Below are 23514 nucleotides of genomic sequence, written 5' to 3' on the forward strand. Positions count from 1 at the left end.
GTGGGTAATAGAAATTTGTAAATTATTTATGTGGCTCATATTTCCATTGGACAGTGCTGTGACAGATGGATACAAGAACATACCCCCATTTAGCCACTTTTTTACGCTACACACATTCAACAGTATTCCATCTGATGATGGCTGAAAACCCTTTCTTAACACAAAGGTTACAGAGGCAGCCACGTTCATGTGACAAATGTAAGCTTTGGAACCAGAAAAATTCAAGTTCAAATCTCAGCTCCATCCCCCTACCAGCTGTATGATCTTGGTCAAATAACTATTGGTGCCTCAGTTTCCTCGTCTGAAAAATGCAATCAGTGAACGAACCATGGCATAGCACAGCTGTGAGTATTAGAGGAGACAGTGCCAAGTACAGGGACTCGCGTGGGCCTGGCCCCTGGTACGCCACGGTCAATGGCAGTTGTTGTTATTGCTGTTATTACTGTCATTAGTATTTATAGCAAGAAAGTAGAAGAGGTTATGGTCAGTTTTATCAACCTCAGACCACTCACTTCCCTGCCCCGTCTTCTGCCTCAGCCTGCTTGTTCTATAATAATGACCTCCCAGAGATGGTGTAAAAGGCAGTCAGTCAGCAACCCCTTCTGGCCCTCTGCAAAGCCCTTGGTCGTGGGCCTGGGAACTCACCTGCTGGCAGCTGCTGGCCCAGGAGGCCCTGAGGGCACCCCAGCTCTCTGAACGCCCAGCCTTGCTTTCCAGGTGCATCCGCAGTTCTGCCTCCAGCTCCTGGCTGATTTGCTCGAGGGCATGCACTTTGGCCATGTATTCCACCAGGCAGCCCCCCAGGTCTTCAACAGCACTGAGGTCCCTCTCTAGGCCTGGAGCAGGCGCTGTGGCCAGGCCTGAGCTCCGCAGCCCCTGCAGAAAGACACTGCTGATGCCCAGGGCTCGGCGGGTCACACGGGCACCCAGGCCACCTGTGTACCCACTGGGTGCCATCCCTACATAGACCCTGGGTGCTCGGACCAGGCCACTCATGGCATTGGTCCTGGAGGTCGGGGGGCTATCGAGGGGGGATGATGACCGTGTCCCTCTGAAGGATGCCCTGTGCCTCTGGAGGGACATGCCGGAGCTGGGACCGGCGGGCGCATCCACCACCACTCGCTTTGAGCTCATCACCCCTTCTGCCTCTGCTGTGCCTAGTGGGTTTACAGAGTCCAGTGGCTTTTGGTTTCCAGCCCCAGTGTCCCTGTGGTCTGGTCATGGGCCTCTCTGGAAGCTCCTCTAGCCCCAGGGCTGCTTTGTCTGCTGTTTTCCATGAGCTTCCATCATTCACTGAGCTGAAAGAGAAGCGGGCTCTGTCCAGGCCTGCATGCAGAGAGGCACTCGTGCATTCTCTGGAGGATCATGTGCCAGACCTCCCAGATTTTTCTGCTGGTGGTGGGGGAGGCTGGATCAGTGCAGGCTGTAGGGGCGGCTCATCTGGGTGTTTGTATTTCGCTACCGAAGAGAGGGCAAGGCTTGCATCGAGCAGCCCCATTTCACAGATGAGTCAATTGAGGCTCAGATCACAAGTGCAGTGAGTGGCTGAGCCAGGACTCAATCAATCCAGTTGTTCCAGGGCCAATTTCAGGGCTTTCTACATCCTTACGTGTGCTGTGTCCATGAATGTGCAAATGCGCACACGTCTAGACCGGTAACAGAGGATGGAAACGGATGTGAACCAGCCACGGCAGGAGGCAGCCCCAGGGTGTCAAGAGAAACAAACCAAGTCTTTTGCTCCCTTTCCGCTCCCTCCGTCCTGGCCGCAGCGGCAGGTCCCTTCCTAGCATCTTTCTTCCCTTGAAAACCGCTGTTCATCGGCCGCTTCACCTGGACTGCATTGTTTCTTCCCTTCTCTGGACTGTACTTTCCACTCCCTGGCCTGGGCTCTAACTCACTACTGCATTAGACAAGGGATCTTGGGCAAATTCAGGTCCCACACAGGTTGGGCACCTATTTCCCTCTGGCCGCTGCCTGTACATCTGTTTTCTCATCTGTCAGTAAAACAAAGAGACAGTTTTCCAGGAAGCTCTTAAGCCTGTACATCTGTTTCCTCATCTGTCAGAAAACAAATAAGTAAAACAAAGAGACAGTTTTCCAGGAAGCTCTTAAAGGGTACTCCAGGTTAGGATTGGATGACGCCCCCTGGTTTTAATTCCTCAGAACCCGCTAAGGCATGTTGTCGTGGTCCCACCTCAATCACTTCTCAGGCCCAGAAAGGATCCTCCAGCCCCAGGGGTGACATAATGGACCTAAAAACCACTCCACTCAAGTTTTACCCTAGAGAAACCAAGCAACCAAAGCCCAGAGGCTAAATATTTGTCCCAGATCCTGTAGCGTGGGAATACACCTCCAGTGAGAGAAAGGAAGGGAATCGACTTCCAGCGTGTGCTGAACCCTTTCCGGGGCTGTGTATGATTTCTGTATTTTATTTCGTGAGTCCTCAGTTCAACCTTAGGAGGTAGGCACAGGGTTGACATGTACTGCCATTTGGGCTGCACACCACACGACTCCAGGAATATCACTGCATGTCCTATGATTGGCTTTTGTCCCCTTATGTGACGAGGACCTTGAGAGCTGCAATGACTTGCCCCACGTCCCATGTTCAGAAAGTAGCAGAGCTGGATAAGAAGGAAGGCCCCCTCTGACTCCTGGTCCAGTGACTTATCTAGGACAGCCTCTGTGTGCCACCAGCCAGAGAGCAGGGTACCTACCCAAGGTCACGCGGGAAGAGTTAAAAACCCTGGTCACCTACTGGAATATTCTATGTGTTCTTCCTTGCTGATTAGGACACTACAATTCTTTTCTTTTTTTCTTCTACTTTGCCTTTTTGAGATGACACAGAAGGTACTTTATAAATATCAGCGCTGGTTATCTGATTGACAGATTAAGGAACCAACGTGATCAAGTAAAGGCCGGCAATGTCCCTCATTTTTTTAGACGTGGTATTCTTACTGTGAAGGGCCCATGGTGCCCATCAAACTGTGTTATGACAACATCCTAATATGTGTGAGGCTTACTGTGGGTTCTGAGAAGCTGCATCCTTGTGAATTCCAAGATGTATTGTCCAAGGCTACATGAAGTATTCAAGCTACTAAGTTGTTTGCAAAAGTTTAGGTACTATTATTCTCTACAGGATGGCAACACTCAGTGGCCAGGTTAGCTTCAAATTTCCCTGACCCAAAGATATTTATAGTAAAGGTCCAAGCCCTGGGGAGGGGGAAGGTAAGGAGGAATAGCCCCTCATCGACACCAGTGTCTCCAAAGACCTGAAACGAGATGATTCTTTTTTGGAGAAATCACAGACATGTTTTAAAGGTTTTGTCTTATCAAATGATAAATTGCTAATCCTATTGGCTCATAACTCTCATAAAACCCAAAATATATTAAAAAATACAGATGGCTATTAGGTGGTATTAATACTGAAGGAAGACGTAAAAGTTATTTTAAAATGAAAAGAATGCAAGATGTATTAGCAACTTAGTCCTCTGGCTAACAAAATAAGTTTATTTATATATACATGGTAGCTGAATTCTGTTGATAAGGAAAAATAAGTCATACATCCACATATGTATATATAACATATGTATCTTTGATTACATATATTATATATAAATTTGACTTTACAAACAGATTTCTTTCTATATATACACACACATATTGATATATTGAATGTAATAGCTAACAAATATTATGATGACGTTAAAAGGTCAGACAACAGCACACTGGAAAATGAACCTCAGCTCAACATTTAACCTGCTCCTTTGTGAGTCAAAGAGTCTTTGAAGAGAGACAACCAGTGAATCCATGTTAAGTACATTCATACAACACTGAAAACACATTTTTGAAGGCCATCTTTTTTTTTTTTTAAAGGAAAATGTAGAAAGAAAGGAAAAATTCATGATAAAAAGATCACAGCAACAACACGAACATGTGGACCAACATTCAAATTCAATTCTCAATCTGACTATAAGAACATCTATATTCAAAATATACTATCAAACTATTTTTCTTTTAGAGAAAGGAAGTGTTAAAGCGGTTATCTTCTGTCCCAGCCACTAACTATTAGGAAAAACAAAATGGAGAAGCAGCCATCTCTGGAAGGCCCTCTCTTGTCTCTGAGGGTCTGACCCCCCGTTGGCCGAGCTGGACGTGGTGTGGGTGGGGGAGGCTGCCCGCTGACGGGAGCGATGCGGCGGGTGCGAGGGGGGCGGGAATGGAAATGAGAGCTGACTGGCACGTCCATCTGCTGACCCCCAAGTGGGTCTGCAATGCTGAGGTTCTTCTCTCGAGCTGTCGCTTTGGCAATCTCGTTGTTTTAAGATCACAGGAAGATGATTTAAAACATTACAGCTCCACACTTCAAGGCTTTGTACATAGACATATTCCTCAGGGGCACAATCCAATGGCCTTTTGAGAAAATGAAGCTGGACCCCAATAAACATGTGATCCTTGAAGAAGGACAAGAATTTTCAAGCTCCAGGCTGGGATCCGCATCTAAACCCTCTCCAAAGAAAGGCACGAGTGTTGAACGCAGATGTGGGGTGGTGGAGAGGATGCAGGCATGTGCTTAGAGGGGGCCTTCTTTCGCCAGGGAAAGGCAGTCCTGCGGTTAGCACAGCAGAAGGCCCCTGTTGTGTGATGTTAGTGGGACCGGGCCTCGGGGTGCCCGATGAACTCCTTGGGTCCTGTAGGGCTGCTGCCCCTGCCTGCGTCTGCTTGGATGGAGTTACACTCAACAGCCAGTGTGCCCGTGCGAGGCCCCAGGGCACTCCTCTGCTGGGATGATGATGTGTTCCCTGTCCTGCTTTAGTACATGAGTCTGTCATCCTCTTGCCCCGAGGTGGCCCTTCACTGATGTGCATAGGACGGGGGAGACAGGGGTCTCACAGAATCCAGAGGAACCAGAGCTTTAAGAATCACTCAAAGGGCCGTGCACAGGACCGTATAACACTCCGGTTCTACAGGTGGGTCTCTTCCCTCACCTGCCTGGGGCTGCTGGGCCTCCCAAGTGCTCAAGGACAGTTAGTAAGAGAAGCAATTAATGCCACTGCTTTGCTTAGAAATACCTTTATTTTATAAAGCCATGGACTGTTCTGTAAAGTTGTTTTTGTTTTTGTTTTTTTTTTAACCACACTTATAAAAAAGATGTTGACAATTCATAGGGGAAAAAAAAAGCTGAAAATGTTTCTCATTAAGTCAGGGCTACACAAAGATTATATTTATAATATATATTTGTATATTTATAATTTAGAGACGAAAGGTAGGGAACGGCAAAGCGAGGGCTGCTATGGTTAGATCTCTGATACCTGATCGTTTCCCACAAAGAGCGTTTCTTGGCAGAAGGGGTTAACAAGAACCATCCCAGTGTCTCTATAGTCGCCGTTGGCTGGGGAACGGGGCTCCGACAGCTGGTCCTGCAGGGAGAGAGACGAGGAGATAGTGTGAGTTAGGAGGCTTCACGGGCTGCCATTCTTAAAGCAACGTACCCACAGGGACATTTATTTCCAAAAAGAATTGCTTGGTAAACATTTTTCATCATCCTCACTGCCAACGCTGAGGTGCACAGCCCTCTTTGCTCTTCTTTCAGATTTTTACAGCAGCTTCCAAAAAAAAGATTTCCTACTTCCTGACTCACTCTCACTTCAGAGATGCCAGAGATGGCCCTGTTCTCCTTGTCAACGTGCGAGAGGGCTCTCTTGCCATGTTTGACACACAGCGCAGGGCTCACTGCCCCAATGGGCAAAACCTGGTCCACCTGGGCCCCAGACTCTCCTTCCTGCCTCTCTCTCACAGATGTCTGGGAGACTACATTGCTTTTCCTTTCTGAACACACCCTACACTTGCCTACCTCTTTCCTCTCCTGCCACCCAGTTGTCAGAGCCTTCAAGGGCTAATTCCTCCCCTTCTGAACCCTCCGAGAGTCAGAATCCGTGCCCCATTTCTCGTAGTAATAGATGTGCTGAGGTGAACGGAGCTGAGTCTCCGTATGACTGCACAATCGGTGGTATGTGAAAAAGTCAGTCTATCTACACAGCCCCAGGAGAAGAAAAGCCTAGAGACAGGCAATCCACTGCTCAGGCCATCTGAATGGCTGTGGCCTCCACTACCAAGGACTGCAAGCTTTTGTGGGCCACTGAATGGCTGTGAATGACTCAGGCCCAGGCAGTGATGTAGGGGGAAAAGTCATAGCTTGTTCCAATTCTAAACAACTGGAGTCTCAGAACCTGCAGGCAATTCCAGGGAGAAGGCTCAGCCACAGGCTCGGGTACAACCGGCTTAAGTTTGACTTGCTTAGATGTCTTCACTTAAAGAAGCCACAATGAATTCTCTGAAGTTTACTTTTAAGCAAAACATATATAATTTTTGATGAGTTCATATTGCATTATAGAGAATAAGGAGGGAAAGGAAGAAATGCCACTTGTTGGTCAAATGTCCTCTCTGAAGACAAGCGTTTCCTTCAATGTTTTCAATTAGTTGAGTGTCCATCTGAGGGGCAGACGTGGGCTAACTCTCTAGGGGACAGAAATTCTCCATCTTCCCTGGGCTTTTGGATTGAGCTGTGGAGGGGACTTTGGCTTGTCATTTTACAGTTCTTGCAAAACAAGTATTCACCCAGGGTGAACCATGTGTGGACTTTTCACTGCATAAAAAAGAGAAAGTTATTTAAGAAACAACGAAAATAAGAAATAAAAAAAAAAAAAAAGAGGAGGAGGAGGGGAAAGAAGAGGGAAAACGAAGAGCAAGCATGGAAAAGTTCCCAAGCACCTTTGGGGTGACAGTTTTGCCCGCGTGGCCCAGACTTGTGTTTTGCTGCTGTCGTGGACCCAGAAAAGGAGCAGGGCACAAGACAAACCTGCTCAGGCAAAGCCCTGGGCAGCCGCGGAAGCTGGCAGCCAAAAGGCAGGTGGTGAGTGCACGGCTGAGGCTGTGGAATACCGTGGAATGTTCCCTGGGACTGTATGAGCACTCTGCGGGTGGCCTGCAGTGCACGCATGTGCCCAGAGAGCCGGAACAACTGTAGCATTACTCTAAATACAGCAGAGTGAGGGGAGCAGGCCTGCCGGGAGCCAAACTGAGCTTTGTGCTGCTGGTTTTCTTGTGTATCACTCTAAATAAAGCAGAGTGAGGGGAGCAGGCCTGCCGGGAGGAAAACTGATAAATCCACCCTGAAGCCAAACTGAGCTTTGTGCTGCTGGTTTTCTTGTGACCGCCTGATCCTGAGCTCATGGCTGGTGGGGGTGGCCCCTTTACCTGAGCCTCTGGCTTCTGTCCCATGCTGGCCCTGGTGCTCTGGGCTAGAATGACTAACTGGCCCTTTCTATGGTGCACTCACAAGCACTGTCGTTTGGCTTTGGTTTACATTTGTTGATCTGCAAAGAGAATATGAGAAATTGAGAGTTCAGGGGTTCATGGCCCACACGCAAAGTGGGGGCCGCCCCTTGGCCAGGTTACCCATTTTTCACTCACTGTAACGATTCTCAGGTACACTTTTGCTATGCAAAATGTGCACTGACTGTACTAAAGGCCAAGGCCTTCACGAAGCCCATCTCTCTGCTTGTCCTTCAGTTAAAGCTTTTATTGAGCATTCACTATATGTTGGGCTTTGGCCTGGGTGGTGAGTAAATTGTGAGTAAAACTTTGGGTTCATTGGTGTGACAAACATTTACTGAGTACCTATCAAGAGCCGGGCACTGTTGTAGGTGCTAGAACAGAGCAGGGAGAAGAAAAATCAGGCTCTTGCTCTCAGGCAGCTTAAATCTAGCAGGGGGAACAGATGACAAACCAGTCAACAGAGAGGGGACGATGCAGTGGCAGGTGGTGAGAAGTGCTCTGAAGAAAAATAAAGCAGGGAAGGGAATAGAGCACCATGGGGTTGAGGGCGGGCTTCTAATTTGTATAGAGCTGTCAGGGAAGGCCTCCCCAGGATAGGTGACATTGGAACAGAGACCTGAAGGACGTGAGGGCTGGAGGCAGCCAGGAGCAGAACATTTCAGATAGTCACAAAAGCAAAGCTCTAGGGTGGGGATATGCTCACTGTGTTGGAGAACAAAAAGGTGGGTGTGGCTTCAGCATCTGATCAAAGGGAGGTCTGGCAGGAAGCCAGCAGGCAGGTGGGCGGAGGCCGGCCCTTGAAGGCTCTGGTAGGAGGAATGTGGATTTTGTTCAAAGTGTGAAGAGGAGCCATTTGAGGATTGGGAGCCATGGCTGACAGGAAGTCCTGTCTTTAGAAGACCATCTGGCTGTGTGGAGGACAGACTGTAGGACACAAGACAGTAGCGGGGAATCCTCTTTTCAAAACAATTCATGATTGAGGGATGACGGGAGCTCGGATGAGGTGGGCAGCAGTGCAGGTGGTGAGAAGTGCTCCTGTGTAGGAAGAACCAGTGGGATCTGCTGACAGACCGGAAGTGGGGTGTGCGAGGGGAAAAGGCAGCTGGCAGCACCATCGACATAATGAGAAATATCAGGTGAGCTCCTGGGTGTTTGGGTGGGGAGAGGGGAAGCAAGCGTTCGGTCCTGGGCATGTTGACTTGGAGATGCCCATGAGATGTGTGCATAGTAGCTGAGTGTATGAGTCTGGAGTTCAGGGGGGAGGTCAAAGCCAGAAATAGAACTGGTAGTCAACAGTGCGGAGATGGTATTTAAGGTCATGGAACAAAGCAGAAAGAGAAGCAGTGGGAAGAGTGAGCCTGGGCACTCCAGTGATTAGAGGCTGGGAACCAATGATGGAGGCTGGGAAGAAGCTGCTGGGAGTTGGGGAGAACTGGGGCAGGACAGAGTCCCAGATGCCAGAGAAGAAATATTCTGAAGAGGGGATGACTGCTGATGCTGGTGGCAGAGCAGGTAAGGGAAGCGATGGTTAGACGGGGCCTGAATGATGAGTAGGAGACAAGTGAAGGGGGTGCTAGGGAGGGACAGAAGACATCCAGGAGAGGGAACAGCTTATGCGCAGCTGTGGAGTGGGATGTAACTTGGTGCTGTAAAGGGTAAGAAGAAATCCAGTGTGTCAAAATGATCGACTGCTGATGCTGGTGGCAGAGCAGGTAAGGGAAGCGATGGTTAGACGGGGCCTGAATGATGAGTAGGAGACAAGTGAAGGGGGTGCTAGGGAGGGACAGAAGACATCCAGGAGAGGGAACAGCTTATGCGCAGCTGTGGAGTGGGATGTAACTTGGTGCTGTAAAGGGTAAGAAGAAATCCAGTGTGTCAAGAGCTTAGCCAATGAGAGGGAGAGGGGCATGAAATAAGGCCAGAAATTTGGGCCGGGGCCAGGGCCAGTTCCACCCTGTAGGTCCTGTAAAAGACTTGAGAGCACCAGGAAGCCACTGAAGGATTCTGAGCATGAGAGCGATGTGGTCACATTCATGCTTATTAAAGCTCGCCCCGGCTGCTGTGGCGGTAGACCTGCACGGGAAGAACCACTTGGCTGTCACTGCCTTTACTCAGATGTCCACCACCTTTCTCATGGACATCTCAACTGCATCCAAGTCGATCTACTTGTGTCTAGTCTGTATTTCTGTCTGTCCTCCATTGATTCATCCATCCAATGAACCATCCATCCTTTCCTTCCTTTCCATTCATTGATCATGTATAGAATGCCATCACCAGGCCATCTGCACAATCTTTCTAAAACTAGGTCACACGCAAAGCTCAAAACTTTTAAGGACCTTCTGCTGCCCAAGACTAAAGTCCTTTCAACCCCATTCAAGAGCATACCTCATCCATCTGCCTTTCCTGCTGCACCCTGGCCTCTGCCCACCTTCCGCATGAAAGTAGAAAGATCATAGACTCTGAAGACAAAGAGACTGGGGTTCAAAGCCCAGCTCTCTCACTGGCCAGCCAGGTGTTTTGGCCAAACACTTCCTTCAATACCACACCCAGCACATATCCCCATCTTTACTGAGGCTACTTCCTTTGCTGAAATACCATCAAAATCCACTCATCCCTCCTACCACCTCTACTATGAAGACTTTCCTCACCTGGGTTTCCACAGCTCTCTGTGAACTCTTCTTACATCTCCCCTAGTTTGCTTTGCTTTTGAATGATGCTTGGGGTTCATATCTCAACCACACCTTGGAATCTGGGTCCCTTGAGAGCAAGCTCTCATGTTCATAATCCCTAGGGAGCAGCTGCCACAAAATGGGTCCTCAATGAATATTTGTTGACTCGTTCCCAGAATCCAAAAGTCTCAAGAACAGTGCTTCTAAAACTTGAACATGTGCATAAAGCACCTGGGGATTCTTGCTAAAATAGATATCTTGATTCAGTAGGGCGGGGCGGGGCTGCAGCCTCCTGGCTGCTGCTGCTGCTGGTCCCTGCAGCATCCTTTGAGGAGCAAGATGCTCAGAAATAAGCAGATGCTCCATAGTTGTCTTTGTAGCTGCTGCCTTTCCAGGCAGTGGGGTCAGCACTTGCAGAGGGTACCCATGGTTTTAGGCTCATTACCTCGGAGGTTTCGAGGGACTGGATCTCCCTGGGTAACTCCACAGCATGCTTGTTGAAGTAGTCCATGGTGATGGCGTTGTTCCAGTAGCTCAGGTTGTTCTCCGGGTTGGCTGTCTTCTTCTTCCTCCTCAGGCAGCACACTGTCAGCAAGACAGCTGTGGAGAGAGTTCAAGTTAGAGAAAGGAAGGGAGGTGACAAGCACAGAGCCAGCATTGCCGAGTGACAGATGCCAGTCTCCAGGTGGGGCTGTGATAGTCATACATTCAGCCACTTATCCCATCCATTAATTCATCTGTTCATTCGTTCAACAAATATCTACATATGTTGAGTGTCTATTTTGTGCCAGATGCTAGGGAGATAGGAAATGGGGGGGAAAAGAAAAAAAAAGACAAGGCTGCCCTGCTTTCATAAGCTTCCCTCCTAGTGTGCATGTGGAGGGATGCAGAAGGGGTCAGGCAATATGTAAGCAATAAACAAAATGAATAAATAAGGTAAATTCAGATGGTGATAACTGTTCAAAGAAAATAAAACAGGGTGAAGTGAGAGAGACAATGGAGGGAGGTTGGGGGCGAGGGTGCTTTAGAGTCATCATGAAAGGCTCCCCTGAGGAGGTGACCCTAGAGCTGAGAACAGAACGTGGGGAAGGAGCCAGCCATGTGCCGAATGGGGGCAGTGTGTTCCAGGGAGCGAGAACAGCGCGTGCAAAGGGCCTGAAGTGAGCATGAGCTTGGTGTGCGTGAGACAAGAACAGCATCGCTGGAGCGAAGTGAGTGTGGCAGAGTGAGGTAGGAGACGAGGCCAGAGCAGCCTCTAGAGGCTGCATCCATAGGGCTTAGGGGCAAGACTGGGATGTAATTTCAGTAATCCGTAGTTATCTGTGCAGGTCGGAGTGCCACTCCCTGAGTCCGTTCCAAGAAAAGGCCTTGCTCCCTCGGTGGGAAGGCTGCCCAGAGCCTGGCTGCCGTGAATGGCATGTGTGCTCTGAGCTGCACTGCTGGATTGATGAGCAGGAGGGTGGCAGAAGAGGGGCAGTCCTAAATAAGCGCTTGATTCTCATAGAGGGCCTTGATGGCACGGGCCCACAGAGCAGAATCACTGGGCAGAGGTCTTGGCATCACCATCATCATCACCATCATCATCATCATCAATCTCCCCCACCCCATAGTTATATAGTGCTTATGTGCCAGGCAGGGTTCCAAGACTTTATAAGTATTAATTCATTTGGTCCTCCACTTGTCTCCATGAGATCAGTACTATTAGGTTTCCATATTAGACTATTAGGAAAACCGAGACTCGGAGAAGTGAAGTGACTCACCCAAGAGCAAACCCAGACATCTGGACTCCAAAGTCTGTGCTCTTAACCATCCATGATTCTGCCTCACACAGATATGCCAAAGACTGATGCAGCAGCCTGTACTGCACAGCTGGGCCTGATCAAGGCTCTACACAGCTTGATAGGCGACCCTGTCTGTTCCATCTCTGAGACTCCTGGGGTCCCAGGGAGGAAGGAGTAGGTTTGGATGTTGATGATGAACTGGTGTGGACACAGTGGCTTGGGCATGTTGACAGGGAAGGCATCTGAGGTCAGAGAGGTGAGACGGACTGTCCAGGCTCACACAGTGGAACAGATGATGCAATGACAAGAGTGACAAGAGCCCTCCTGGGGAGAAGCCAGTAAATGAAGACTGGGCATCTCCTGCCTGGGCTCACCATCACCAGAGCCTGTAGGGTGGGTGAAACTCCAGGCAAGGCTGCACCCAACACCCTGGAGGGGTCAAACATCTGTGCTGAGGAGGGGAACCCAGGTTGAGCTGTCCACAGAGGCTGGCACCATGATGACAATGGCCACCAGGGGAAGCGGAGGGCCAGCTTTGTCTACAGCAGCTCCAAGGGTCTGGCTAGCACCACGGGGAACTCTGCAGGCAAAGGTGTGGTGAGCTAGATGCAAAAGTTGGCACGCACACAGAGACCTCAGGACCTACACCCCAGACCTCTGTGGGAGGAATTCCCCTGATGGAGAAATTCTATAGCTCTCTTCCTGGCTGCCAGCCCTGCCGGCATCTCAACCTGAGAAGGCCTACGGATAAGGTCAAGAGATATGGCAAGTTTCCACTTCGTCTGATCTGCTTTGATCAAAAACACCTCTAAGTTGCTCACCACTCTTCCAAGTGCCCTTAAAAAATGTTTTAAAAATATAAAAGAAATATATGAATGTTTGAGCTAAAAGGAATCTTAGATTGGCTGGTATAGACTTGTTCAAATGGTGTGGGTCTCCCCCTTCTTCCCTTCCTTCTTCCCTTCCTTCTTTCCTTCCTTCCAAAGAGCCCTTTCTTCAGCTGGTTGAAGGAGGAATGGGGGATGGGGGTGAGTGAGATGCAGAGCTCAGCCTGATTTAGGACACCTCCTTATTCCCCAGAAGAGAAGACTGTGATCCAAAGGATCTAGCTGACTCGCCACAGGTCACAGGGCTGTGAGTGGCAGGGCTGGGGCAAGACCTCAGGTCCTGTCTCCCTATTTCTGGTGTCTGTATTCTTCACTGTCACTACCTTCCCACCCTGCTCCTGGAACTGGAATGGTGAAATAGCCTGGGAGAATTCAAGCTGGTGAAACAGCAGCCACAATGAGGGGGTCAGGCCGCAGTGAAACCGCACCAGGGCTGGCACAGGTCGTGGAATCTAGGTCCCCTCATCCTCCTCCCCTCCCCCCAAGTCCAGTGCTTCCTCTAAACCCACTCTGCCCTGGTTCCAGAGCCTGGGCCTGCTTTGGATCCCGAGAGAAGGGCTGGCACTGCTGCGGATGGCCTAGGGGCTGAAGCAGAGGCTTCTGTTCTTAGCTCCCCCCACTCCCTCCCCGCCATGTTAGTGCTCTGGGCCTGATTGTTATTTCTCTCAGGAGTTCCCATTGCCTCTCAAGTGCCATGTCACTGATATTCTAGAAGCTGGCCTGGCTACAGAAAGAGAGCATGGGCTTGACGTCCGAAAGACTTGGGTTCGGGTCTGGCTCTGCCGTGTATTACACTAGGTAAGTCACTTCATCAGGCTGATTACTACAGACTTCGCAGAGTTGTAATCAGAGTTAAAGACATAATGAATGCAATTACCTAGTGCACTACCTGACACACAATAGGTGCTTAATTAATGAGAGTTTTCTTCTTGTTCTCCCAGCATCCTCCATAAGAGGTCTAGAAAGAAAAATTGGGCTGCATGATTGTTCGATGGCTCAAGGCCAAGGCTTCTCCATTGTGGTTTACGATTTTCATTATTTCCGTGGTCTGACCTTTAATCCAAGAAAGGACAGTACAACTTGGACTTATGGAATCTCTAACATGTTCCCAGACCTGACCTAGGTGCTTTACAGCCTGATTTAATCCACTAAGTGTCTGAGGAAGGGAATGTTATGCTTCCCAGTTACAGAAGAGGCACCTGAAGCTCATGGAAGTTTGCAAAATTGATCCTGCTCACCCAGCTAATTACTGGAACTTAAACCCAGATCTCTGTGACCTTCAGGCTGATGCTTGCTGTCCCATATTGTCCTACCACTGGAGGGAAAGTACCTTAGGCATGTGGAAGCACTTTAAAAACTACACGGCTCTGTGCAAACGCAAGGCGTTGGCCACCCCTTTCCATTTTAGTCAAAAGCTTCAACAGCTGTTTCTCTAAAGGCAACAGCTGTCAAGACTCTAGGTTTTAAAATTGGAGAATTAAGCAAGTTCTCTTGTCTTCCTAGGAATGTCAATGGGGAAATGTCCATGGCTTGTCAGATGTATGACAGGAAGGAGGAAAGTCATTGCTTTTAAGATGGAGCGCTGGGTACTGTGTTGACATTTTTGGGAGGGAGATGATTCCAGGGATGGGACTGTGTGACAGGAAATGGAAATAAACTCCTACAGGTTCTCTGAGGATTCAACATTTTCAAACCTTCTAAAAGTGCTCTCTTCATAACCTGTTGGAGAATACACAGCAAATCCTAACAACAATCAATGAATAGCCATCGCTATATGGCTCCTGCCATTTATTGACTAACTTCTCCATGGCAGATACTGTGACAGGACCTTATAGGCATCATCTCTGATTTTCACAACAGGTCTTTGGGGTGGGTGCTGCAGCCATGAAAATCCCCTGCTCAGATCTCCTGTGCAGGGAGCACAGCTTGGGGACAGCCCCAGTTGCCGCCCCCTGGGTCCACCGTCACGTATGTGCTGACGGCACGCTTCCCAGCCTGCTCCCAGCCATGACTGATGGTAGCAGAGGTACTGGTACCAGCCCATTCCTGCAGGACAGGGGACTGAGGGCTCTCTCATGCACTGAGGACTCCCACTGGCCTGTCAGAAACTTCCTTAAAACTGCGCCACAGTCCAAGACTCTTCCTACCCACTCCTCCTCGTCCCTCTCCCTTCACAGGTCAGACCTGCACTGCAGTCTGAAGCTCTCCCTGCCTGATCCAGTCCCTTCCTTTATATATCACAGGTGTTTCCCCAATAAATCTCTTGCAGGCCTAACCCCATCTTGGTGTCTGCCTCCCGAAGATCTCGAACTAACACGATGGACACTAATCCTATTTTTACAGGTGAGATCTTGGAACGATGATTAAACTGCTTGTCCAAGTCCAACAGACCGTGAGTGGGAGAGCTGAAATGGCGTCTGGGTATGTCTAGTCCTCAAGCCACGTTTTCCTATCACATCAGGCCTCCTCTCCAGTCATTCATGCAGGTTTAAAGTTAGGCAATGTTAGGACAGGGAGCTCTGACATGTTTTAGTGTGGCCATTTCATTTGGTACATGAAAAACCTGAGACCTTACAAGGAAGGTTGGGTCCAGCAGTGCCACCTATGGGGCGAGCCAGGCTGTGCACAATCATTTTCCTCCTCAGAGGCTGAGGGAGGAGGCCCAGAAGAGGCGTCAGGGTATGGAAGGAGGCCAGGCTGGACACGAGGCCATAGACCAGGGGGAACCAGGTCTGGGGGCTTACTGTCTGGCTTCCCATCCTAGCTGGTGGGAGTATGTCTGAAGAAGTCCAAAGAAATCCCCACCAGGGGGCGCTGGTTGGGAAACACAGAGATGCTGTGAGAGCGCGGGCCTGACTCTGGTCCAGCCGAGGTGACAGCCCCTGGACCAACCCTGCCTTGCCCTGAGGCTTCTCCCCCTCTTCCTCCTTCAACTGGTTCATAAGCCTCGGAGGAACCTAGTCACACTTCCTTCTCGTTCCAATCTCTTCTTTTCACTGGAAAGAGTAATTCTGACCCAGGTTTTCTTATATAATAATTATAAAGTCATTTGGGGCCTATGAGTAAAAGGTACGTACATACATTCAGATTTGACTATTATTCAAAGAAAAACTAATATAGCCAAGAACCGTGTTGGGCACAAGGACATGGTATCTCTTTGAATACGGCACTGACATTCCTATGACATTTACTGTACGTCTAGAAGGAAGCCGGACTGCTCTGGGGCAGGGTGCACATGGCCCCTCACACATCCGAGGTCAGCGAGAGGTGCTCCTCTGCTCTGGCCGGGCTCAACTGGATTGATGATGAAAGACATCTGCAGCCGGCCTTGCTTCTTGTTCTCGCCCTCCATAAAGCCCTCATCTTTTCCCAGGGAGGCTGGGTGAAGACATTCTCAAGAATGGATGTGGCATATGCAGAACAGGCCAGGGAGCCTGGAAGAGACACAAAACTGACCTCGTGATGAGAACCCAGGGCCCCGACAGTGGTGAGCAAGGATCTCAGTGCCGGACCCTGAGGCTTCTAGCAGGAGGTTCTGGGCTCTGTCCTGATGGTGGCAGCAGAGACCAGCTCAGACCAGCTTCCCTGCTCCAGCCCACCGTGGCCTGGATCCGATCAATTTCGGTTCCCAGCACATAGTAAACCCTGTGAGGCTGTCCCTGGCAAGGCTCAGGAGACAAAGCATTTCTTGGTCTGTCACAGATGTCCTCAGCCATTGGGGGGGGCGGGAGGGACGGCTTGCGAGCTGGAAGGGCAGGTGGAACTGATGACACCCCTCTACGGGCAGGCTTCATATCTGCTATGCCCACCCCCCCACTTCTTCCAGAGCAGGGGATCACCCACCTGCCTGGCAGTCCCTGCCATTTGAAGTCTGGCTTCCGGTGGATGGAGGGAAGCAGGGCCAGGGCCATGGCTGGTCTGAAAAGCCAGATGCGTGGAAATCTATGCATGCGCTTTGCTACCAGCCGGATGCCCGAACTACCTGGCAAACTGGCAAAGAAGGAAAAACCTTCTTTGAGAGCTGTAGAGGGAGCTTTAGGATAAATGTCAGTGCTGGGAAGGTCCGAGACGGGGCCCTTAGACCTGAAAGAGGTCTGTTTGCCTGATGACCAGAGTGGGGTTGGGCTATGAAGACAGTCTGATAGAAGGACATTCTATCTTAATGTCCTTCTCATCTGGGACTTCACAGGGTGAATGACGGTCCCACAGGAGTTGGGGCAGGGGGCTGCATGTGGAAGAGGCCAGGGCGGAACCTGTGTGAGGCCTTAGGAGAGCCCGCCTCACGTGCTTCTTGGCTGTGTTAGTTTTTCTCTGTGGATGCTGGAGATGCAGATAGATGCCAAAGGAAGTGGGGTCTGTGGTTCCAAGGGGCTACGAGTCTGCTCTGAACAAAGCTTTCCTGTCATCCTTTACAAAGTAATATGTTCTATCCCTAGCACCTGTGGTCTCCTGTCAGTGCCAGAAGCGTTTTTGAGGTGCAGTTCCAGACCATGTCCTTACTTCTATCTTGGCTGACGTTATTATAAACGGCTTAGGCAGCCCATGGGTTTTCTGCCTTTGCAGTAAGGTCTGATTTAATCTCAAACTCATACATAGCAAAAGGGCTGGAGAAGTCTTTTTAGAGCTGCAAAACCCAGGTGGGTGTGGCCTGTGGCTGCAAAGGCTAGATCTACTCTATGGGGTCCAGCCCAGGCAGAGGAAGCCCAGCGGGGGAGAGGGCTTGGGAGTCGGGGAGGAGCCACATCACACACCTCTGACTCCCCAGTGCTTGGCACAGTGCCTGGCACACAGTGGGCACTCGGGAAATACTGTGTTGACTCAGACACATTCTACCACCAGATCTGGGCTGACCCATGTGTGATTGGGGCCCTGGGCATGTTCCTTCATCTGGTGACTTAATCTCCACGTGTAAGGTGTGTTCCTTGCTCAATGTGTTTACTTGTTTCTGTCATTATTTTATTCCTCTGGCTAGTCTGTTTTAAAGACAGAATGATTAAAAATGATGAGAACTCTGTAATCTAGAGCCTAGAGACACGTAAAGAATGGAAAATTAGAAAGCTGTTCCTAATGTGGTTACTTTTCTAATATGATCATAATTAATAATTCATAGTGCAATGTTTTCTCATCATTCTTTTGTTTTAGAAGGGAGCAATCACAGTTTTAAGAATACATGTGTATTTCAGGGAGAGAAAGCTGCTTAATGAAACAACGAAATGTGCAATCTACAAACATTTTCACTTTTCTTGAATTGGATCCTTGAGCAGAAGTAGGCGGTCCCCATCCCCGCCACCCCGACATGGAAAGCTGGCTTTGCTTATCAACCAAGAGAGACAAAAAGCTAGAAAAGGTGGCTCCTGGAAAGAACCCAGAATCTAGATTAAAAAGGTCTTGTTGGAGTACGATGCCAAGCAGAAGTCATTTTAAAGGCATACGCCTTCTGCACTAATGTCCAAACAACCCATGGCCCAAGCACAGGCTGGGAGACCTGGCTTAACAGCCTCCTCTGTGGAAAGTTCCTGGGACTTTGTTCCTCTAGAGACCCGGGTGAACGCGCGGTGTGACATGACAGTACGAGGACAGAGCTGATGCCAGAGCGGGTTGCCTGACCGGGACCAAAGTGTCCAAACAAAGGACCCATCATCCGTTTTCCTCCGCATGGCTGGGCGTGTGGAATGCTGTGCTCTCCCTTCTAGGGGAGCAGGGATAAGCGGGAGGCCATCTGGAGGGGCAGACGGGGTGGGGTGGGGGAGAGGGAGGCGGGGCCAGGGCACTGCAGTCCTGCGGAGACCTGAAGCAGGACCGTGCCTCTTGGACACCGAGCAGACTGGCTTCGAGAGCCTTCCCAAACATTTCAGGAGCTGATCGACTGGTTTTGTGTGGTTTCAGAGGATGTGGTTTAGGACCGTAGAGTGAAAATTACAAGGAGGCAAATGTCAGGCCCCCAAGAGAGCTAGGTAACAACCGGAGGGGTCAAAGGAGAATGGGCTGTCCAGTGAGTGAGGATCATGGTCTTGATAACTCTGTGGGGTGAGGCGGAGATCAGTGAGGATTCCTGTGAGGTTATCAGAGAAACTCTAAGAATCTAGGATCAAGTACATGGGGAAGACATAAAGGAAGCCCTAAGGTCCTGAGTGATTGCATCAGGTTTGTTATGGAGCCATCAGGGAGAAAGCTTCCTAACTCCTCATTACAGAATGACCGGCAGCAAGCAGCGAGGAGGTGCTGGTGGCCTGGGGAGAGCCCTTTTCCACCAATACCAGTGGAAGCAAAAGACCATGATGAGGTCCATCCTGCATCCAGCTCAAACCACCCATTAACAAACTAAAGAGGAGGAGGAGGAGGGAGAGAAGAGCTACATTCTCAAGTAATTCTCGAGCTTTCGTTTAGCTACGAGAATTGAATTACGTTTTCGCCAAGGCTAACAGAACTTCCTGCAAGATCCAAGCTTCATCTCTTCTTCCTTGCGGGAAGAGAGAGGGGAGGAGAAGAGGTGAGAGAGGAGAGCAAAGGCAGGGGAAAGGTGGACATGGAGCAGGAGAGGTAGGTGAGGGCTCTGCTCCCCGGAGGCTGTCAATTTGGAAATGACAACTTTCGCCTATGGTGTCTTGGTGCCACGTCACTATGAGCATTAGTAGGCCAACCGTGAAGGTAAATGGGGCAGGATGGTGTCACTGGGCTGTAAGACAGGTGCTTTGAGCTCTCATTCCAGGCCTGTCTCTAACTCTGGGGTCTCGGGTGAGCCACGTCACCTCTCCAGCTTAGTGTTTTTCTGCAAATGAAGAGTTAGATTGGACTACCCGTATGGTTCTCCCAGCTCCTGGGAGCTGTGCCTTTATAACCAGTGGAGACCTGAGCTGTAGCCTGGCAGAGCCAAGGATCAGGGGCAAAAATAACCCGCGATTTTTGTCTTGCCACCTTCTTTCCTGGGATTCTAAGAAGTTTTACAGCCCACTTCGTGGGGACTGCCCAACTCTGGGACAAAGGAATTCTGGAGATGGGCGAGCTGATGTGGCGGAGGGGGAGGAGAGGGGGGATGGTTAGGGGAAAGGGGTGGGGAGCGGGCAAGGCACTTACAGCAGGAGGAGATGGGCACGCTGATGGCCAGGATCACCCAGGCGATGTCCATCTTGCTCAGGCAGATGGTGGCTCTGTGCTGGGGTTTGTCCCCTTCGGCCACATGGGAGATGTTCCCTGCAGTTCCAGGCTTCCGGGTCCCCGCAGGGACCAGGCGGTTGAGGAAGTTTCCGGTGGCCGTGGATACCATCGTGGAGAAAGGACTGGGAACCCTGTCGGTCATGGTGGGGGTGGCCACCGCCTCCTCCTTGGCTCGGGAAGCAGTACTTTCTGAGACCCCGGGGGGTTGGGTTGGGGCCCGTGGGGGTGAGGATGTTCCCTGAGGAAGCCCCTTGGAAGAGGCTGAGACACTTGCACTGAAGGCAGCCTGGGTGGGCCCCGTGGCGGCCGTGAAGACTCTGGAGCTGGCAGACAGAGGTCTGTTGGTTCCAGGGGTGACAGTAAGCCAGGAGTCACTGGGGCTAGGACTGTCCTGGGGGTCACCACGGGGGTGCTGAGAAGGCACTGGGGCAGGCTGTGGGCTGGCAGGGGCACCTGAGGCTGCTGTGGCATCCGGCTTCCGTCCTCGGCTGGTGAAGGTAGGACCACCCCCCTGGTCTGCTCTGCTAAGGCCTGGATTGTCCTCTGTGGGCACCTGGGGGGTAGCGGGTGGTGCCCATGAGGTCCTGCTTGGTGCCGCAGTTGCAGCCACTGTCTGGGTCTGTGGTGAGAAGGAGGAGCCCCAGAATGGGTTCCTGGGGGTGAGGGTGGAGGGCTCAGCCTCCACAGACCCTGTGAAATTGCCTTTGTAGATCTGGAAGATTTTCCCCAGGGGCCTCTTCTGCCCCAGATGCGTGGAGCTCTGATTTCTTCCCCGCCAGCCTTCCTTCCTTCCGGAGTGGCCACCGAGTGCAGGCAGGACAGGACGTGAGGAGCTCCCGGCCCCCTTTCGGGAAGAGCCGGGGGGCCTGGGGGCCCTGCGTGTGGTAGCCCGGGTAGGCGCTGTGGTGGGACGGCTGGTGGCTCCAGTTGGCCTTGTCGGCAGGATGGTGGGCCCAGCCTCCCCCGGAGGGTGGCCCTCTGAGTGGGAGGATGTGGTTGCCGTGACAGCAGGAAGGGGCCCTGTGGTCAGTGGGCCTTCAGCAGGGCCGGTGCTTGCTGTTGCCATAATGGTGGAGACGGCGTTTGTAGGAGGGCGTCCATCTGGATGGGGTGTCTTCGTTGCTGTGGGGGCTTCAGCCTGTGAGGAGCGTCCATCGGGATGGGGGGTCAGTGGCACCGCAGAGGTGGGGGCAGCCGCCACGGAGGAGTGTCTGGTAGAGCTGAGGGGTGCTGTCACCATGGTGCCTGAAGGGAGGACCTGAAGAGATTCCCTGGGAGACGGTTCCTGGGCAGCAAATACCAGTGCTTCGGTCAGCGCCAAGGTCAGGAGGAAGCCTTGAGAGGGAGACAGAGAGAAGAGGTAAAATACCCAGGGAGTGGCTTGGTGCCTGGGCCTTCTAATCCGTGAACCTGTGAAGTGCTGTAACTCAAGGGGAATGTCGGGAGCCCTCCTGGGGTCCACACTGCGGCCCAACACTCACCAGACACGGAATCGTGTGGAACTGGGCAGGCCTGTTAGGTAGGTGCCACCCAGCACTGTCGGGAGAGATTCCAGCTCCAGGGGAACCAGAGCCAGTGAAATCGGCCAGGCCCATCCTTTCCCACACGCCTCTGAAATGCCAGCAGTCTTCCGCCCAACGCAGCTTCTCAGAATAGGCTGGGGCTGGGAGCAGGATGATAGCTTGTGGCCTCTGAGTGCCTGGTGGCCCTCTGTGGCCAGGGAGTGGTCAAGGCCGCCTTGACCACAGGGAGGCCGTGGCTTGGTGGAGCCACCCTGAGTAGAGTGAGGAAGGCTCAGGTGGCCAGAGCTGACCAACTGCCACGCCTCTTCTCAATCTTCCATTTATGAACCGGACAAAAGGACAAAAGAACAGACCTCTCTTCATTCAGGCCCACTCAGTGATTACGGAGGGCCTACCCTCTCCTTGACCTTGGAGGATACAAAAAAAGAACTGGGCCGTCTCTGGCCCTGGATGAGCTGGCTGGCATAGATCCATAAACAGTCCCGAAGAAAGGCAGGGGCATCTCAGTGCAGGCAGAAGGCAACGTGGGTCTAGAGGAGGGAGACCAGATCGGGCACCTGTAAAGCACTTAGCACAAAGGCTGGAAGGGAAGGTGTGGTCTTATGGTTGTCCTTAGTGTTAACTGCTCGTGTAGCTACACTATCTGTGGGAAATCATTGCTGATGCCTGGACTTTTTGAGTAGGCAGAACCCTTTTGAGCATTAAAAGAAAGTCATGGATTTTGCATAATGGTCAGCGTGTATGCTTTTAGTTCATTGAGAAAATGTACAAGAACGAAAACTTATAAATGTAAAAACACTTCTAAATATATGTGGATTAATCACGACAGCATATGCCTATATTTAAAAATAATACCCGACATAAATGTGAGACATAGGACCTATTGAGATCATAGACTGAAAGACTGGCCACCCCTGGACAACACATGGCCTGGAACAAGCAGCCTGACAGACCTCTGAGGCCTGATGCTGACCTGTGGACTCCTGCTGGTTCACATGCAGGTCACTCCCTCGTGCCCTTCCTTCAGCCCTGCTAGCCGACCAGGCTATGTTAGAGCAGAGAGCTGTCTTCTTCTGGTCACTCTCTTGGAACCTCCCTCCCCCAATATATTCCAGCAGGACAGATGGCGAAAGGGGGTCCCTGGTGGTGATTCCTGGCAGTTTGGGATGGTCAGCAAAGCTGCTGACAGGGGAAGGCAGGGACGCTGGTGAGCTTCTAGGATGCAGAGCAGGGGAGGTCATCTCCTGGCATGCCTTTGAAACAAGTCCTAGGATGACCTCTGGGGCCACCTCCAACCTAGGTGTGGAGTATGGTCTTGGAGTGGACCTGTGTCCCCACCCCCGTCACCCTGCACTTCTAAATCAGTGGGTGGGGGGAGGCTGAGGGACTGGAGACTGAGGGATCGGAGACTTCAGCACCCATGATCTCTAGGATAGAAACTGGAGATCCATCGGAGACTTCAGCACCCATGATCTCTAGGATAGACAGTTTGCTCTAAGCAACAATTTTTTCTCAACTTGCATTCGTGATCAAGCTTATACATCAACAGTGCGCTTCGCTTATTCAGGCCGATCCTTAAAACTGCTTACTGAGCACCCATTCCAGCCCAGTCATTCACACTCGATTTAATCCTCATAACCACTCACTGAGTAGGAAATTGAGGCTCAGGGAGATTAAGTAACATGTTCGAAGTCCTACAGTAGCAGAAGAATATGAAACCAGGGCTGTATCCAAAATGCATGCTTTTTCTGGTCAATCATCACCAGTCATACAGAAGGAGGACGAGGAAAGGAACTGCATCCACAGAAGTAACAGCCCGCTGCTGTGCTCTGACCAGCTCAGGGTTATTCAGCCCCTCCCTTGCAGTTTAATACCACACGGACAATTTATTCTTAGAACTGGCATCAAGACATCTGATGTTTTGAGGGATATTTCCGTATAAGCCTCTGCTTGGCTTCTGAGTGCCTCGGTTACGTGAACTGTGTTACCCCCAACTTCATATGTTGAAGCCCTAACCCCGCAGTACCTCAGAATGTGACTGTATTTGAGATAAGGCCTTTAAAGAGGTGATTAAGGTAAAATGAAGCCATGAGGGTGGGTCCTAATCCAATACGACTGGTGTCCTCATAAGAAGAGGCGATTCGAACACACAGAGAAACGTCAG

General features: G+C 50.8%; 2 protein-coding genes across 3 annotated transcripts in view; both read right to left on the reverse strand.

Moving 5' to 3' along the window:
• BFSP2 (beaded filament structural protein 2) overlaps window positions 1–1215 on the reverse strand; it is a 63189-nt gene extending 61974 nt beyond the window's left edge. Inside the window, exon 1 of the mRNA XM_006907239.1 lies at window positions 646–1215. Coding sequence (XP_006907301.1) covers window positions 646–1134 — 489 coding nt within the window. The 5' untranslated portion in view covers window positions 1135–1215. The remainder of the gene's footprint in view (window positions 1–645) is intronic.
• Window positions 1216–5054: 3839 nt separating this feature from the next.
• The window catches only part of TMEM108 (transmembrane protein 108), a 278922-nt gene continuing 260462 nt past the window's right edge, over window positions 5055–23514 (reverse strand). For both annotated transcript variants that reach the window (XM_006907241.1, XM_006907240.1), the window contains exons 4-6: window positions 19747–21162; window positions 10450–10604; window positions 5055–5417 (exon numbers count right to left, since the gene is read on the reverse strand). In XM_006907241.1, the coding sequence (XP_006907303.1) occupies window positions 5295–5417; window positions 10450–10604; window positions 19747–21162 (1694 nt within the window). In that variant the 3' untranslated portion in view covers window positions 5055–5294. The remainder of the gene's footprint in view (window positions 5418–10449; window positions 10605–19746; window positions 21163–23514) is intronic.

The sequence above is a fragment of the Pteropus alecto genome, unplaced genomic scaffold, assembly GCF_000325575.1.
Source record: "Pteropus alecto unplaced genomic scaffold, ASM32557v1 scaffold92, whole genome shotgun sequence".
Classification (NCBI taxonomy): Eukaryota; Metazoa; Chordata; class Mammalia; order Chiroptera; family Pteropodidae; genus Pteropus; species Pteropus alecto.